The 19,864-nt window shown below is 38.6% G+C and overlaps 1 protein-coding gene across 1 annotated transcript in view; it reads right to left on the bottom strand.

Moving 5' to 3' along the window:
• The window catches only part of LOC140453242 (dynein axonemal heavy chain 5-like), a 293,833-nt gene that overhangs the window by 117,416 nt on the left and 156,553 nt on the right, over positions 1–19,864 (bottom strand). Inside the window, 11 exon segments of the mRNA XM_072547816.1 lie at positions 2,264–2,406; positions 3,358–3,562; positions 6,902–7,078; positions 7,484–7,725; positions 8,642–8,788; positions 10,807–10,960; positions 11,188–11,295; positions 12,414–12,548; positions 16,331–16,525; positions 17,267–17,454; positions 17,550–17,728. Of these exon segments, the coding sequence (XP_072403917.1) occupies positions 2,264–2,406; positions 3,358–3,562; positions 6,902–7,078; positions 7,484–7,725; positions 8,642–8,788; positions 10,807–10,960; positions 11,188–11,295; positions 12,414–12,548; positions 16,331–16,525; positions 17,267–17,454; positions 17,550–17,728 (1,873 nt within the window).

Genomic DNA, 19,864 nt, shown 5'->3' on the forward strand with positions numbered 1-19,864 from the left:
TGGTGAGACCACAGCTGGAATTCTGTGAATAGTTTTGGTTCCTTTATATGAGGAAAGATATCATTTCGTTGGAGGCGGTTCAGAGAAGGTTCACGAGAATGTTCCCTGCTATGGAGGAATGGTCTTACAAGCAAAGGTTAACAAGGTTGGGACTCTACTCAAAGCAATTTTAAGATTGAGAATTGATCTTATTGAAACATATAGTATTCTGAAGGGGCTTGACAGGGTAACTGCAGAGAGAAATGTTCTCCTCATGGGACCAGAGGGTATCGTCTCAGAATAAAGGGCTGCTAATTTAAGGCTGAGATGAGGAGGAATTTCTTCTCTCAGAAAGTTGAGAGTCTTTTGATCTCCTTGCCACAAAAGCTGTGGGGGCAGAGTCCTTGTGTACATTTAAAGCTGAGATAAATTCTTGAGTAATAGGGATAAAGTAGAGGTGTGGAATGTCGGAATAACCATGACCCCATTGAATGATAAAGCAGACGCGGCGGGATCAATCAGCCTGCCCCGTTCCTATTTCTAAGGATTTTATGGACTTGTGAGGGCAAACCTCACTGAGGACAGTCCAGCCTCCTAGCCAGTTTCTCACCAGTGTCTGGGAGAATAGTAAGCTGCATAGAAATTAGGTGAGATTAGCTAATCATGAGACACGAAAGTATGAAAACAATGACCCTCAATAAATTTTGCAATTGGGCAGAATGGTGATTGGTGACTTGAATACAAAAGCACATTGCCGTATCTCAATAGTTAAAAGTGAATTCGTCAGGGTGAAGGATCGGAAATAGACAAAGCAACTTGAATGCTGAATTACAATCTTGAATCAGAAACATACCCAACCCCAAATGTTACTGTTTCACATGAAGACTTAGTACACAACTTTTTCTTGTGTCCAGTATGACCACAGATTTTGTAACCAGCCAAATTTCTCTATGAGCATTTTTACTCTCTGCCATGTTGAGTTAGTTTAACCCAGGTCTAACAATTAACACGTAATGCACTAAAGCATACAGGTTGTAGTGATCAAAATGAGGTCAGCCAGGTGGACATCATAGAATACAACCTCCTTCACTGGGGCTGTTAATCTGGTCTAATCAGGGAGTCCTGGATGACAGATGAAAACAGGAGTGTCAGAGGTTCTGTTCATGCTGATAGCTGGCTCTGAGGGAGTGGGACCAGTGTCAAGGACTCTGTACATGTAAATAAAGGGTGACTCGGTGATGGGATACCAGTCTCTGTGGAGTCATTTCAGGATCCTGAGCATATTCATCATTTGAGAGTTGCTCTTATAGTTCAGGGCCTTGGCCCCTAAAACACAATGCTCTAGATTCAAATCTTAGTCTAAGACTTGTTGGTAATTGAAGAACACAGCCATCAAAGCATATGCGAGTGCCAAGCCTCAACCAGATAATTGGGTAGGATTAATATTAGGAAGGGCACGAGGCTGTAAAACCACCTGCCAAGTTCAAAACTAATGAACTGATATTGAGAGAGCATTGTGGCAACCCCATGAAATATGGGAAAACCTGTGAGTGTGTGTACCCATCAATTCAAGCAATACAAAATATCAAATATAAAATAAAAACAGATGACACTGGAAATACTCAGCAAGTTACAGTGGCTCAGTGGTTAGCACTGCTGCCTCACAGCACCAGGGACCCGGGTTCGATTCCAGCCTCGGGTGACTGCCTGTGTGGAGTTTGCACATTCTCCCCGCGTCTGTGTGGGTTTGCTCCGGCTTCCTTCTACAATCCAGAGATATGCAGGTCAGGTGCATTGGCCATGCTAAATTGCCCATAGTGTTAGGTGCATTAGTCAAGGGTAAGTATAGGTTAGGGGAATGGGGCTTGGTGAGTTACTCTTCGGAGGGTCAGTGTGGATTTGTTGGGCCAAAGGGCCTGTTTCTATACTGTGGGGAATCTAATCTAATCTAAAAAAAAGCCTGGCAACATCTGCAGAGCAGACATTTTCTGTTATTTCCAATTCCCAACATCAGGAGTATTTTGCTTTTGCGTTGTGATGGAAAGCAGCACCGTTAGATCATGTAAAGTACCATTTAGGTTCATTTACTGTTGAAAACTTATATAAATTAAGAGTAACACAGTTAGGAGTTTCTTCCCGCATGAATGAAATGATGAGCCTATCACATCCGCATTGATTTTTAACCTGACTTAACATTCTTTGCCTATTGTGTTTGATTTCCAGTTTTCTGTTCAATTACTACAAACTAATACAGTGATCCACATATCCAGAATGTTGAAAGTACCTTGCCCTGTTTGGCAATATTATGAATAAGAAAATTTGTCCGAACGTTGTCCACATTTGGCACGAGGATCGATCCATATTCTGGAATGGTATTTTCAGGATAAATGTACTCCTCCACCTGTGTGCTCCAGTGTAACCAATTCCCTGTCATAAAAGTTTTTTTTAAAAATTAATAATTCCTTTATGTAAGAAAAGGCAAAACATTTGATCAACAACGAAACAATCAACTGTGATAGTTTGAGTGAAAAATAGTTATCTTTAATTGTATGGTATCAACTTTCCCAAACAACTTGCAGGACAAAAATAATTACTGTATTCATGGTGATGTCTTACAATCACATTATAAACAAGCAGTAGCAATGTAACCTCACATTCATACATACACCATTAAACATTCAACTTGACTCGATATGGGAAACATGTTTGATTCTGTTTCAGAAATAACTAGAAGGCAATAAACACCAGCAGACACCAAGATGTACTAAATATTAAAAAATGAACTTCTCTGCTGGTTGACCTGTTTGTACAAATTGCCAGTTTCCCTTTGTCCTTGCAAAAGCTTCAAAGTATATAAAAACTGTGCGTACACTTGATGAACGGCTAAAAACAGGCTTGATTCTAACTGTTTGGATTCTCCACCTGCCCTTACTCTTTCAATATCAAGGGCATTGTGTTTGGAGGTTGCTCTAAGATTTTGCCAGGACGTAGGTCGCTATATTCTCTTGAAAGGCTTCCCTGGAGTCAGACAACTTAAATTTGGCCTTCTAAATGTCAAACGTTGACAACACTGAGGTGATTAATCTCAAGATGATTGATCACCATCTCTAATTGGAGCACATTTAGTGGGATTCAAGAACTTTATCTTTTCTTCATTCCATTTGAATTTCTGGAGGCCCCATGTTGGAAGACCAAGCCAGCATGAGTCAGGGAAGGACCAGGGACAGTAACTGACCCAGTTATAATATAGGATTGCTGATGCAGCCTTGCTGCTTTCATCAGGCTCCATGTGTTACACAATTGCTTCCATCAAACCATAACTGCAAATTATCAAGCTTTAAGCTCAGCAAACATGTTTGAACATTATTGGAGACTCACCATCAGGGCCCACAAGGTAGTCAAACATTGTTTCTTCGGCATTTAAAGAAACTTCAGGCATATCCAATTTGATACAAGTAAGATTTCTCAGCCAACACTCCATCTTTTTTCTATCATCCAGCTCAAGAATACCACCAATACTCCACATTATACCGAAGATAAACAATCGTTCCACATTCTGGTGGTCTAACTCGCCAATTTGTTCCTACAGTAGAACAGCAATGACAATGCTGAATTAAGTTTGATTTAAAACAGAAGTCTGACTGTACTTCTTGACATCTCCAGATCAACAATAAGGTGGATCTCAAAAAAAAAACTCTGGGTTACTGCTCCAGACATCTCTGGCAGCTTGGGTCACCAACTTTAGTTGAATTCATTGCAAATCTTCAAACTTTACCTGCCCACTCTTTCAAGCAGTTTTCTTCACAGTTCTCTTTTAGTTTATTAATAATGAATCAAAAACTTGAACGAAAAGTAATAAAATACACATCTCTAAGATTTTCACCCAGGTATTTGCAGAAGGGTCATGGAAATTAATCTTTTATTCCTGGGGAGTCCAGGACAATCCTAACAGGTTGACGACACCACTACTCATACAGTCAGCAGTATTCCCTACAGAATGTAGATCTGTTTTAGGGACATAGAAGTCTAAATCTCAATCATTAAAATTGAAAATAGTCATGGCATGAGGAAGAAACAATAAACAAATGCTTATTTGTTGGGCATATATAAGCATAAGGAAATAAGAAGATTGCTTAGATATCTTAACAGCTATAACAATAAGATTATATCCCTTAGGAATTCTTCTTATTCATTAATATTTCTTGGTACTTTATTGCTATTTGGTACTTCTGAATGATGAACACTATATTTGCATGTATGTATTCATCTTTTAAAGCATTTCGAGGAAGATGAGAGTAGTTCTTAAGATTTAGATGACTAACTGAATAACATGGACACCCTGTTAGATCAGAAAAATGTGTTGCTGGAAAAGCGCAGCAGGTCAGACAGCATCCAAGGAACAGGAGGATCGACGTTTCGGGCATGAGCCCTTCTTCAGGAATGAGGAGGGTGTGCCAAGCAAGCTAAGATAAAAGGTAGAGAGGAGAGACTTGGGGGAGGGGAGTTGGGAATGCAATAGGTGGAAGGAGGTTAAGGTGAGGGTGATAGGCCGGAGTGGGGGTGGGGTCGGAGAGGTCAGGAAGAAGATTGCAGGTCAAGAAGGTGGTGCTAAGTCCGAGAGTTGGGACTGAGATAAGGTGGGGGGAGGGGAAATAAGGAAGCTGGAGAAATCTACATTCATCCCTTGTGATTGGAGGGTTCCTAGGCGGAAGATGAGGCACTCTACCTCCAGGCGTCATGTTGCCATGGTCTGGCGATGGAGGAGGCCAAGGACCTGCATGTCCTTGGCGGAGTGGGAGGGGGAGTTAAGATGTTCAGCCACGGGGCGGTTGGGTTGGTTGGTGCGGGTGTCCCAGAGGTGTTCTCTGAAATGTTCTGCAAGTAGGCGGCCTGTCTCCCCAATGTAGAGGAGACCACATCGGGTGCAGTGGATGCAGTAAATGATGTGTGTGGAGGTGCAGGTGAATTTGTGACGGATATGGAAGGATCCCTTGGGGCCTTGGAGGGAAGTGAGGGGGGAGGTGTGGGCGCAAGTTTTGCATTTCTTGCGGTTGCAGGGGAAGGTGCCGGGAGTGGAGGTTGGGTTGTGGACCTGTCGAGGGAGTCGTGGAGGGAGTGGTCTTTCCGGAACGCTGATAGGGGAGGGGAGGGAAATATATCCTTGGTGGTGGGGTCTGTTTGGAGGTGGCAGAAATGACGAAGGATGATAGATTCTTGGCTGAGCCACAGATTTACCACAATGCAGGAGGCCATTCAGCCCATTGTGTCTACACCAGTTCGCTGAACGAATATTTTGACTTAGTTCTATTCTTCTGCTTTTCCTCTATATACTTGCACATTGTTTATATTTAAATGATTATCTAATGCCCTCTCGAATGCCTCAATTGAAACTATATCCACCACATTTTCAGGCACTGCATTCCAGCTACTAACTGTTCACTGTGAGAAAAATTCTTATCTTACCATGTGTGCTCCTTTTGCAAAATACTTTGAATCTCTACCCTCTTATTCTTAGAGTCATAGAGTTGTACAGCACAGAAATAGACACTTCAGTCCAACCTGTTCAGATATCCAAAGTTAATCTAATCCTACTTACTAGCATTTGGCCCATATTCCTCTAAATCTTTCCTATTCATATACCCATCCAGACGCTTTTTAAATGTTGCAATTGTACAGCCTTCACCACTTCCTCTGGCAGCTCATTCCATACAAGCACAACCTTCCATGTAAAAATGTTGCCCTTAGGTCTCTTCTAAACCTTTCCCCTGTCACCTTAAATCTATGCCTCCTAGGTTTGGTCTTGTCTACCCTGGGAAAATGACCTTGACTATTCCCCCTATCCACGCCCCTCATGATTTTATAAACTTCTATGAAGTTCTTGACCCTCTTACAAATTGGAACAATTTCTCCCTATTTACTCTATCCAGAGCCTTCATGATTTTGAAAACCTTTATCAGATCTCCTCTTAGAGCTTCTCATTTCCAATGGAAATAGTTACAACTTCTCCAATTAATCAACGTAACTGAAGTTTCTCACCTTTGGAATCAGCTTTGCAAACTAGTCTGCACTCTTTCCAATGCATTTACGTCCTTCCTAAAGTGGCCACTGGAACAATACACATTATTGCAGCTAAGATCTAACTGGTGTCTTTTAATATATATATATATATATATTCAGCATAATCTCCCTGCTCTTGCACTCTCTGTCCCTATCATGATGTTTAGAATACTATACACTGGAAGTCAGTTTCAGAATTATTTTCACATAATAGGATGCCTTGAGAGATAATAAAGTACCTTTCCAGAAGGGTTAGTTCTTTCGCAACCTTTGAAGTCTGTTAGAGATGACAGTAAAATTTAAACCAGGGAAAATATAAATTAGGGCAGACGTATTGATATCACCCAAAAGTAAAAACAATGCCGAGTCTTTGTAGTTTAACAAGTTACAGAAATACGTTCCACCTTTTTTTAATGTACTCTAACATTAAAAAATGCACAATGCTGGTTTAAAGCAGTCTTTATCTGATTATCATGTCACTTTCCCTTGTGTACAACTTTGCGGCACATGGTTGTGCGAGCATCCAAATCTCCTAGAACGTATTGTATGTTTTAAAATGGGGTTAAGTCTAATTAACACATCAATATCCAATCCTCTATTCCTGAACTACATCCTTTATTGTCCAAAAACATGACAACAATGTCTCAACACAGAATACAATAATCAGCAATGATAATGATTTGAATTTGCAGACGTAAGCATGGAGTGCAATAACAAGGAATTAAGGAGGGATTGCCATGGCATCAGGCTACATGGGTCCTGCTAAAATAGATCCCATGTGGTTATCCACATAATCTGTTTTTCAATCAATCAGATGATTTAAAAAAAAATCCTAGCAAATAGTCTTTGAGATTAAATGGTGTACCTTGGAAGGTAGAAGTCCTTGCAGAATGTTAATACTTTGCATAATTACAAAGGCTTCAAGCACTTTCACCTTTTGATTTAATGACTGTATGCTAAAATGGTAAAGGTCTGAGAACACAGCTGCATACAGCTTCTTGAGAATTTCAGCCTCGTGATGCGAACGTAACTTTAACCAACTCTGTTAAAAGAAAATGATTAACTTCTAAGTACAATTTGCTGTCTGTAATACTCAACAAAGAATTGTAGATCAGATATAGACTATCAGTTTTCCTACAGATGTCAAAATATTAAATGTTGCAAACACTGTTTACTTAGAGTCACACATTCACAAGTCCCAGAGATACACTAAACACTTCATTGAATCACACAGCTCAACAGCTTTAAACATGTCTAAATGCAGTCACCCTATTATTAGAGTACTTGAACTCCCACTTTGCATGATTTCTACTAAGTCAAATATTTGTATTTGGTGTTGAATTTGCACCTTTTTATCATAATGAGCAAAATACACCTAAAATAAGGGCGAAGATTAATCAGTTTTCAATTATTGTATTTGCAGAACTCAGAGAAGTTAGTCATTTACCTCTAAGATAGGCCTCCAGTCAAGCACTGAGGCACTCATGTACACCATCCCATTCCTAGAGACAGTGGCAGGAGATGCATTGTCGATGTTGTGAGGCTCAAAAACTATTTTACAGTTTGGTGCCATTGGGATACGATCTCCATTTGCCAGAGTGAGAGTTTTGTTGTCATCGAGGACAGAATTAAGATTTTCTATCCAAATGGTATCAACAGGACCATCTAGTACCAGCCAAATGTGTTCACCTACACCACATTCACCATAGATTTAAATTTGAAAAACACAGAATAATTAGCACAATGTAACAGCAGAAAAGATAACTGCTGGAATTATGTCTTTCTGAAATAGTTTGAACGTGCTATTTAATCCCAAATACTTGTATGTAATTCATATCGATGTGAATAATTTAAATGTTAAAATATACACATTTAAAAGAATGCATGGTCTCCATGTCCTTAGTCAAACCCCCAAAGCAGGCAACATCTGTAATACCAAGCTTCATAACTTTATTTCATTGGTCTCTAAATTGGTAATATGCATTCTCCCATTTCTCTCATTGACTGTATTCCTTAAAATACTGTGACCTTCTAAGTCAGCAGAGTTCCTGATGTGGATATCTGGCATAGCAGTGGCAAAAATTGGGTAGAGTGCCAGTAACATTGGATTTTAAACCCAAATCTATTTCATCACAAGTTGTCTATGTAGGAAGAGCGACATGCACTGCACAAGACAGTAGTCGCTGTCCAAATAACTGACAAAAGCAAAACAAACAGGGGTCCAGTGGACATGAAATTCACCCTTTCACACATTCTTCTGTTTTGGAGTTCTGAAAATGGATCCATTTGAATAAAAATTTATAATCAAGAAGACAACCTATTACAACAGTTTAAATGACCACCACCAAAAATAGCTTTCAAACTTTGTAATAGATTTGAGAGATCCAATGTCTTTATGATGTGAAATGAAAAATAACTCAATCTCTACAGATAGTGTATATACCAAAAATCAAGTCAATCTCTCCATTAATTACTGTCTATATATTGGATGACAACATATAGATCTCTGTAATGTTTTCTAATACAAGCAAAATTCTTTAAAATGAGAATACTAATTTATAAATCACTCAAATATCTCACATATTTTCCAGACTCAGTCTTATACCTTTCTTGGCCCTGAGAGTCTTCCTCCACAGCGCAGAAAATATTCCATCAGTCCAGTCGTTGGTTGCAACATCGAGACGGCCAAACATTTGAGGGGCTGTAATTGCTTTGGGATTCATTCGCATCTCTCTGTGAGGCTTACCACACTCTGGCCAGCAAAAGGCAACAAGTTAAAATATTCAAGAAACAGCTACTGCCTTTTAGCAATGCCAATGACTACAGCAGCAATAAAATTTAAAAATGCATGTCAGGCAACTAATTGTTGCAGTTGGAGTAGTCTTTGTATCTCTGAGCCCAAAGTGAAGTATCTGCACAAAACAATGTAATTAAAATCCATTTTTAATTTTGCCCACTACAGCAATTCTGACTAAAATCAATTTTGACAAATTCAAGGCAATTTTTCTTGGCAGTAAATAAATTTAAACTAAACTGTCATAATTTGACACCAAATAATATTCTCTTTGGAGAATTGTACATTTTGGAAGTTAAGATTGCAGAAATTGAAAATTCTCTTTGGTGTAGCACGGGTCTCTCTTCTGAAGCTGTTGTAAAGGCTTGTCTTCAGGCATCATGTAAAGAGCGATACTCTACACCTACAGCTATTGATGTTAAAGGACTGCAGATAACATTCATTATCTGTGCATGGTAGTGGGTTCAGGAAGGTGAAGCCATTGTTTGGTCCACCAATTGATGTGCAAGAACTTTCCCAGTGCCTGTGTGGCCATGGAACTTAGAGGGATTATTGGGTGCACAGCAAGATTTTAAAATATATGTATGCAAATCACTGAAGGTAAAAGGACAAATTGAGGGGATTGTTATACATTATATGAGATCCTCGTCTTTATCAGGAGTGGGTCAGCATACAGAAGCAAGAAAGTTATACTGAACCTTTAAAAAAACACTGAATAGGCCCCAGCTGGATAACTGTGTTCAGTTCTGGGCACTACACTTTAGGAAAATACCAAGGCTCGAGAGATAATGCAAAAGAGATTTAGAATGGTATCAGTTATGCAGAGAAACCTGGGGTGTTCTCCTAACAGCAAAGAAGGATAAGTGGAGATTTGATAGGCAGGTTTTTAATCATAAATAGTGCTGACAGAATAAAGGAGGAGAAGTTTCCAGAGGCAGAACAAAAAGACACAGATGCAAGGTAATTGCCAAAAGCAGCTGAAAATGTGTTGCTGGAAAAGTGCAGCAGGTCAGGCAGCATCCAAGGAGCAGGAGAATCGACGTTTCGGGCATGAGCCCTTCTTCAGGAATTGCCAAAAGCACCAGAACTTCATGAGGAAAGTTTATACTGAGTTGCTGTGGTCTTTGAACTCATTGTCAAAAAGGGGAATAGAAACAGACACAATCTTAACTTCCAAAATGTAAATATTATTTTGTATCCACACAGCTGCTGTTACATTACCACAATGACATTTAAGTTTGCAAACAGATTTACCATGTAAACATGCGGCCAACCCAAATTAGAGTTAGTTCATTTCCTTTTATATGTTTCCTTAATTTGCATCCCTACTATGTGGCAGGGTTTTGCCTACACATGTCCACTACACAAGTGTACTGTGGAAAACATCTTACTGAGTATCCAGTGTATGCTCCAGTTGGATCAGATAGCTTCTCAAAGTTTTGTCTCCATTTTAAAGAGAATTTTACCATTGGGGTTCAAATACAGGAACTCACCTATAGTAAAGATCCACTTCATCAATTAATACAGATTCCGTATTCTGTTTGAGGGTATTGTATTCTTTCACACCCTTCCAGAACACTGCTTATGTCCTTTTCTTATTAAGGATGATGCTTCTTAATAAACTGCACAAGGATTGAAATTGTACTGTGCACATTTGGTTACAAAAGTATAAGCAAGTTTGTGTGAAATTCATTAATTCACCATTTAAACAAAAGACATTAATCCACTTTCAATTAATGTGCCACAAACTCACAATAGGGAAACTAAGCACAGGTTGCAAATCATGAGACATGCAGGTTGAAAAATTGTAAGTATCTACTTACACAACAGAAGGAAGCAATACGTTCTTCTCTTATTCATACACAGTATATCAAAAACTTAGTATGCATTGGTTATTTTTCTAATTTAACACAACTAGACATTTCCTCAGTTAGCATCGCAATGTTAAAAAATGTTTGTATCAGGACAATCTTTACCTGTCATAGCCTTCATGAGGGTATGAATACAAGTTGTCTTTCCAGCACCACTTGGGCCCAGTGTCATCATACCATGTCGTACACATTGCGTTTCAAACAACTGGATAACCTTCAGTCTCCACGGTGTATGTTTTACTAGGCTTGCATCCTCAATCTGAAAACAAACTCATATATAGTTGGTGAATAATTACTGCCTCTAAAATTGACATTTAGTAACATTTAATTTTCACTACTTAAGTACACTGAACTTTTCAAAATGTGTTCAGTCAATCCCATTTTCCACTTTGGAATAGTGATTTGAAACTGCCATGCATTCCACTTTAGAAGGTGTTCTCTGTTACAGATTTTGTTAAAAATTATACAAATAGTTCACACCAGTACCTGTTTGTCAATAGCAGCCTCAAACTCAGGATAACCAGACTTATCCAATTGAATACCAGGAAACAAATCTGCTATCAGGCTGAGAAATAGTGGTTCATCCTCATCAATCTGGAACCAGAAGGCAAAGAGTGATAAACACTGAAATACTCGTACTAATACCTCACATGCACACTCTGGGTTGAATATACTACAGCAATTATTTCGGTTCATGTTGTAGACCAGAAAGTGGTGGGGTTGGCCATCCAGCATCAGTGCTGAGGCGACCCCTCCCTCTAGGGTTGACCTCCCACTTCAAATCTGGCATCATAGTTTGATGCCGCATTCCTGATGAAGTGCTTATGCTTGAAACGTCAACTCTCCTGCTTCTCGGATGTTGCCTGACTGGCTGTGCGTTTCCAGCACTACACATTTTGACTCAGATCTCTGGCATTTGCAATCCTCACTTTCTCCTAGCATAGTTGATGGTCAAGTAGAAATTCAGGATCCAAACTTGCTTTTGGGCCTCGTTAAAAAAAAGGCATTACTGGCTGTGTTTCAGGAAGGAAACAACATATTTTTGTGCTTTGCTGTTACTTCATTCCATTGAAATCTTGCATTATGTCATAAAATTATCTTCCCATTTCACTTCGCTAAGTTTTCTTGTTCTGATACAGCAGTCTACAGCTACCAATTTATACTCAGTGATCTTATCAGCCTTCCACGACAATGTTTTCACAATGGTTGTGTCAATTAGCTGAAGTATTTTTGAACCAAAATGATTCAGGTTATATTTCATGAGTTGGTCACATATATTGCCTGAAATTCTTTCATAAAAGTTCTATGGTGCATTCCCCCACCACACACAAAGTGTGTTTGAAACTCACACCTCTTTACACAATTGCCACCATGTTTTACCAACTACCACTGCTTCCCTTTCTTCAGGCTTTGTACCGAATGTCATCACACCCTTTATCAAAATGTTCAACTTTAACTTCTTCATTGTTTCTAATGTGTGCGGAGCCCACATTTCTCACTACCTCAACTTTTCTATTACCATTCAGTTCTATATTTCAAACTCTCATTGCTTCAATGCCTTTGTCCAGCTTTCTTTTACAATTGTTCAGAATATTCAACTCTGTATGTGAAGCTGTGATATTTTAACAATAGACACACAAAAAAACTAGCTTATGGAATAAGATGAGGCAACTTAAAGGCCAGCAAAACAAAGAGCTAGAAAATCAAATGACCAGTTTGGAAAGGTTCATGTCTCGAAGGACTCTCATGACAATTGTAGATTCAGTATCTTCAGGGCTGGCTCGCTTGACAGCACCAAGTGTTCGTAAAACAGATAAAATATTGCGAAGTCCAAAGTCATAATGAACCTGAAATACAGAGACAGTAATCATAGTAGAGGAGAGAAAGTTAATTTCCATACTTATGAATTACACTCAAGATTAAACTTTAGGATATTCTGTTAATACTCTTCAATTTGTATTGTCAAATATGGGCTATAAAACTGCATTGAATTCTCATTTATTCTTTATTTCTACTTTGATTTATAGGCATATTAATGCCATGGATGCTAATTTTGGGGAATTAATATCAGGGATGTTAATGGTGGGGACTCGAACTCTGCCCTTTGCCCAGTTTTGCATATTGCACAGTCAGACTACATACAGTGATTTCTGCTATAACGCAGTAGTTCTGTTCTCGTGCAATCTTGTTATAAGAAAATCACATAATAGCAGCACCATTTGAACGAATGGAGCCCAAATCACATTATAACCAATACACACTTTAAAACTTCACGCTTTAGAAACAGTTTCCCTAATTTGTCAATCGTGGTATGTTGAATTTGTGTTAATGAAACACGTTATAGCAGAACAATTTGCACTGCATAATCAGATGTAAAATTCGATATACCCAACCAAATGCCTGAGCCCCAATCTCAGTAGAGCAACAAGAACTACATCAATGTGGCACTTTTTGTCATTTCCCAAACATGCTAGACCATGGTTTCTGAGTGTAATTGTTAACTAATTCTGAATTAGGAACAATTGAGACTTTGAATGAAACTACTTAGTCTTATTTTACATGGGATCCCAACAGCAACTGATATTTTAGTTTATAGTTACCTCCAAGGAAATAAGTTGAATGAAGAAAACAATACTTTGAAAAGTAGGATCCATGTCAGTATTCAAAGATAGCAGAGAAGTTCTACTGCTTACCTCCACTGCTAAAACATTATCAGGTCATTTATTTCATTATTGTCTTTGGGCATTGCTAAGTATGAAACTGCTGCCATATTTGTGCACTATATTTCAAAGTATTTTATATTATGAGATATATTTTAGATGATGGAAAAATGGAGGTAAGTCAATTATGATCTTATAGACCAGGATGACAGAGGAGGAGGGCAATGGCTGAGCATTTCTCACCTGTCTTTATTAAGGAGATACTTGAAACAGTAAAGGAGATAAAAATTGATAAAGAGGAACTGCTATAGTCTGACTGAACTTACAATTATTAAGCAACCTAGTTCAGATGAGTTGCATCCAAAAGTCATCATAGTCCCAGAAGAACATAGGGCTGCTCTCTCATCGGAAGGAGATGACTGGTGGTGACTTAATCTCAGGGTCACCAAGCCTCAGCTGAGGGGAAAGGTTGAGAAGGAAACTCCTCCATGGAACTACAGCTGGTGCAGGAATTGAAGCCACATTGTTGGCATCACTCTGTATTGCAAACCAGCTACCTAGCCAACTGACCCCCATGATCCAAGGGTAGAAAAGGAGGTTAGGGTGGAAATTACAGCAGCGCTGCCTATAATCTGCCAAATCTCCTTAGAAATAGTGGTGGTTCGAGAGAACTTAAGAACTTGAAAATTGATAATCTTATTCAAAAGAATTAAACTAATAGGGACAGACCAGTCAGTTTAACATCATCAGAAATGAAAACCTGGGACAAGTTTACAGTCAAAATGGTCAAATATAGATTGTTTAAGGATAGTCAGCAGAGATTTTTAAGGGCAAAATCATGTCTACAGTAACTGCGATTTTTGATGAGGTAACAGAGAATGTTGATGTGGGTAATGCATTTGATCTGGTAATACATAGACTTCCAAAAGACCTTTGATAACATGCTAGATAGCAGGCATGACAGCAAGCTAAGAGTCCATGGAATAAAAGGAAAATTAGCAACAAAGATATGAAATTGGTTGAATTACAGGAAACAGGATGCATTGGTAAACAATTAGTTTTCAAACTAAATGAAAACAAAAAATGCAGTTTCCAGGGGCAGGGTTAGGATCAGCTTTTAACTGATCTACATTGACGATCTAGACTTGGGTACAGGACGTCAAAATTTTCAAATGATACAAAACTTGGAACATTGCAAACTGTGAGAAGGATATAATAAACTTCATGAGGATGTAGACAGTTTGGTGAAATAGGAAGACAAGTGGTGGGTGACATTTGAAGCAAAGAAGTGTGTGTGAAGTGATCCATTTTGCTAGGAAGAAGGAACAGAAGCAATATAAGATAAATATCAAATAAAATTGTGGCTTTCAAAAGAATATGACCAATATGAGATGAGAAAAAAAAATTTGCATAACTGTGGAGAAAAAGTGAAGGAGTGGGGCAGGAGTGAGTTGCTCTTCCAGACACAATGGGCCAAGTGGCATCCTCCTTTACTGTAATCATTCTATGATTTTATGATTTCCCCAAGTGATGTGATAAAGCACAATATAATTATAGATTCTTTCAGTCAATAATTTACTTGTGCAGCACATTGACAAGTGTGAAAAACAACAACAAACAAATATGAATACATTTCTTTAGCATAGTCTAGTGACTGGCTCAGTTTAATTCTGTCATGATATGGAGAACCCCCTTAAAGACTAGACAAGATTTCACATGCCTGGCACATAGTGAGCCTGAACTAGGTACAGCTCAGTTCCTGAGTATATTTTCTGGTTCATTTGCAATAAACCAGTTGCCAATCCATGGCTTGCTGTAACAGGCAAAGGACATTTAGTTTTGCTGCCCTACTGAATTTTCAATTTGAATTTTGCGAGTCTGATGCATCAATGAGCTTGTTCAGAATGCTGGTTCTATATTTATATCTTTTATATATTTATGTTTCCAGGAAGCATCATGAGAGCGATAGTCACCAAAAACCCTTGAGAAACTTACAGAACAAAGGTGAATGTTGAGGAGAAAGCTTCAAGATCAACTTCTAAATCCACAGCGAAATGAAAATTTGTAACCATATATTACATCAGTAAGTCGGCTCAACAAAAATGTTAAACATCTTGCAAACATTAACACCACAAGACAAAAGAAATTCCAATTCAACGGGTCAGAAAACAGCCCTGGAATATGTTGCCAGAAACATAGTGCAGCACAACATACATGCAAAAGAGCAGTGTGCTAACAACACTTTATTACTTCATTCGAATATGCAAGGTTCTTGGTTAATAGTTAATCCTGCGCATGAACTAAACCATTATCACCTTCTCCATTCTTGGATAGTGCGGTGTATTGGAAATTTTCCAGTCCAGTGAAAAAACTTCAATTTCAAGAATATTTTGAAGACTACATTAAGTCCTGTAGTACCATTTTCATATCCAAACATGATAGAGGATTGTGGCTAATGCCTCTACTATTCTTTTGAGTTCCTTTGAGAAGCTAATGCATGAGGCATCAAGACATATTGCTTTTAGGGGTAATTATTTCATTACAAGTGTCTTCCTGTCCAATTTCTCCACCTCTTGCTGTATTTCTTGAGTTGTACTGCTTTGGTCACTTGTAAAAACTAAGGTGCAATACTCATTTGATATTCCTGCAATGCCTTCGTCCCATCGCAAATCGTCTCTACCATTTTTTAACCACACATTATTTTTAAATTTGCATTGATAAACTCAATTACTATTTCCCTTTAAGTTCCCTATAAGTCTTAGCTCACACAATCCCCTAGCCCTTTTTGCTTTCCTTCCAAAATATTACTAATATTCTCTTGCATGATCAGCCCTTGATTTGGCAAACGTCATTTTCATTGAATCTCATTTTGATTTCTCTACTCATTCAAGGACCACCGACATGTTCTGCACTATGTTATCTTCTGGGAAACGTATTAGGTTTTTGGGGATTCAGGCTGGCACACCAACCTGTTTGGAGAGCTGCTCCTCACACAATTTGTAAAGCACAAAGAACTTGCAAGCCAGGGCAATGTTGTCTATGAATCCACAGCTTGCCAGTTTGACACGGATGATGATTTGTCGATCAGGTACCATCATAGCCACGGACCGGAAATTAATCTTGAGGTTTTCAGGAAGTTCCTGACGTCCAGCATAACCTGGGTTCTATTGAGTGGAGGAAAGCTTCAAATCTTATTTTCAGCACCAACATATATTTCCTGTTAAATACATTACATTCAATGGTTAAGAAAAACATCATGTCTGTATTAATGGCAATTACATTGTGGAGTTCAGGTTCCAATCAGATAGAAACCCTGTTTCCTTTGTTGACTTCTGCTCGGTTACAACTTTAGCAATCCTATTTAAAATAGGTACTGCATAGGTCCAGACACATTGCATGGCTCCAACACTGACATCCAGTAGCAGCAGTGTACTATCTACAAGATGCACTGCAGAATTTAATCAAGGTTCTTTAGACGGCATCTTCTAAACCCATGAGGACTTCCATCTAGAAAGACAAAGGCAGCAGATACATGGGCCCAGCACACCTTGCAAATTTGCTTCAAAGCCACAGCAGCCTCACTTGGAAAGATATTGGCATTCTTTCACTGCCATCGGGTCAAAATCCTGGAATTACCCCCCAAAAAGCATTGTGGGTCTCTCCATCGCACACGGACTGCAACAGTTCAAGAAGGTCAGCTCACTGACACCATCTCAAGGGCAATTAGGGATAGGCAATAAATAATGGTCCAGCCAGTGCCACGAGTGAACAAACAAAAAGTATCTGGCCAATAAAGAATGTAATGCCAATAGTATAACAGTCACCCACTTGCAGCCAACAATTACTCTATTTCAATTTGTCAATAAAATAAAGTTAGTCACATAACAAAAATGATTGTTTCTCACCATTGTAAGAAAGATGCCAAACTCTGGGTTCATTTCTATTGTCTCACTGTCTGTAAATATGAAATATTTCTTGCGTTCCTTTTTGCAAGTCAGGATAATGGCTATTTGCTGAGCAGCTACTGAAAGTACAGGCAAGTCAATACGATTGAATTCATCAAAACATCCCCAAGACCCTGACTGTGCCAGTCCTAAAATAATGAATAAAAATAGCACATATTAATTCAATTTCATGGTCTATTGGTGGTCACCACTGGTCAGATGGTCATTATCTTACATCCATTACCTTTGAAGATTCGGCCAAGGCCTCGGAAGTCCATTTGATCCGAACAGTTGAAGACAACCACATACTTGCCCAAGCATTTGCCCATGTCTTTAACTGTTTCGGTTTTTCCTGTGCCAGCAGGCCCTGTGGGAGCACCACCCATATTCATCCCCATTGCCTGGGCTAAAGTAATGTAGCACCTTTAAAAACAACATTCACATTATACATTGAATTGAAAGCATTCAGTTCTCAAGGAATAAGCCAATACAGGGTGGCGGAATCCAAAAATTTAATTCCATGGACAAATGAGAATACCACATGTAGAAGCACCAGTCAACCAACTAGAGTTTTTAAAAAATATTTGGTCAAAATGATGGCCCTGAACTTCCTGCAGTGGTCAACGAATACTGAACATTTGAGCAGGCTGCCTGATCCTCCTGTGACAAAGTTTGTTGGAGAGCTGATTTGAATGCTCCACAGTAAGGGTAGCAGCACATCAGAAGTGTGAGAGGTGGCAGATAGCTCTGCACCAAAAAAAGTAATATTTTGCAAGTATGGTTAATTGATCAGATTGCCATTAAACATGGCCAGCATAATTTAAAGTTGGATAAGCATTCTCCCTTTATAGTCCATATTGTGCCGTTTGTGAAATTAGAGTTTTACAAATTGGGAGATGTTCCAACCTGCTACAGCATCATTTATTTAACATAGTCCCAAGATTCCAATGATATTGATCAAAGTAAAGTTTGCATTGGGTCACTCAGAGCAAGCTAAGTGCACTTGTTAAAAAGTTATACAGTTCACAGTACATTTTCATCCAAATGATTAATTGTTTTAAATGATGTATTTTTAATGTTAGTCTTATCTATTCCCAATTTTACTTCTTCATAGTTTTGATATTTGCCACAAAATGTTTGCCATTCCCCATTATGTATAGCAATTTCCAACCAGTTCTCCTTATTCTACAATCTTCAGATAATAATTCTCACCAACCATAAACTTGTTAGTACAACTGCCCAGTACAGGCATGACAGGCCAAATGCCCTCCTCTCATGTTGTTTGATTTTATGATTCTATTCTATAATTCATTTCTTTCATTTGATTTTTGAGCCAGCAGAGATCCTATTTATATGGTGAAAGTTAAAATATTTCATCTCAAGATAATAGAGAAGAAATGCACTTCATAAAAGATCTTGAGTACTTGACAAGATGATTGTTCACAGGATGTATTCCCTTATGAGGAGAAATGTTGTCTCTTGGAGGATCATTAATCTTTGAAATTCTCTTTGCTTGAAAATGGTAGAGACAGAATCATTGAATGTTTTTCAGGAACTATGTCATTCATAATGGCAAAAGCCACTTGCTCCCTAACTTGCTGTGATTTTTTCACCTCAACTTCAGTGAAGATATGTTATTACAATGACTCTAGGAAATTGTTGGCCATTATATCACAATTCCTCCACTCAGAATTTAAATATTAAATATGACATTTTCATATTTTGTAGAAGTTCTTTTAAACAACAATCTGGTTCTGCCAAGAATCACAAGGAACCAATATTAACAGTAAAAATGATCTTGTGTCAATTATTATTTTTTGCAGTGACATTGCAAGTGCAAAAAGCAGCTAGATAAAACTTAATGTTTGTGACTTTTTTTTACACTTAGAGCAATTTGAAAATACTCAACAAAAAGAATTAACATTAGATTCCCTACAGTATGGAAACAGGCCCTTCGGCCCAACAAGTCCACATCAACTCTCTGATGAGTAACCTACCCCCTGACTAATGCACCTAACACTCTTGGGCAATATATCATTGCCAATTCACCTGACCTGCACATTTTTGGATTGTGGGAGGAAACAGGAGCACACCCAAGCAAACACAGGGAGAATGTGCAAACTCCACACAGACAGTCGCCCAAGGCAGGAATTGAACTCAGGTCCTTGGCGGTGTGAGGCAGCAGTGCTAAACACAGCCACCATGCCACCCTTAAAAGTACCAGAGACTACAGTTAAATAGTGCAGTAACCTAATACCTTTAGAATTATGTTTGAATAGTATCAGAGGATTTTTAATAGCTTTCTGCAAAAATAAATTAGTACGTCTCAGTGTCTCATCCAAAGGACAATACAATAATTCCAATTTTCTCGCTGACTCACTTGCCATTCTGTGCCTTTGTGCAATGCTTGGATAATCTCAACTCAGCACTATGTCTGTTAGGGTCAAAAGCACAAAGCAGTCCGTCACATCAAACGGGACACCATGTGCCCTGTATGGCAATAAAGAAATGTATGTGTATAAATGTGTGGAAATAAACAAATACGTGGAAAGAAGCTGT

Source organism: Chiloscyllium punctatum, chromosome 26, assembly GCF_047496795.1.
Source record: "Chiloscyllium punctatum isolate Juve2018m chromosome 26, sChiPun1.3, whole genome shotgun sequence".
Classification (NCBI taxonomy): domain Eukaryota; kingdom Metazoa; phylum Chordata; class Chondrichthyes; order Orectolobiformes; family Hemiscylliidae; genus Chiloscyllium; species Chiloscyllium punctatum.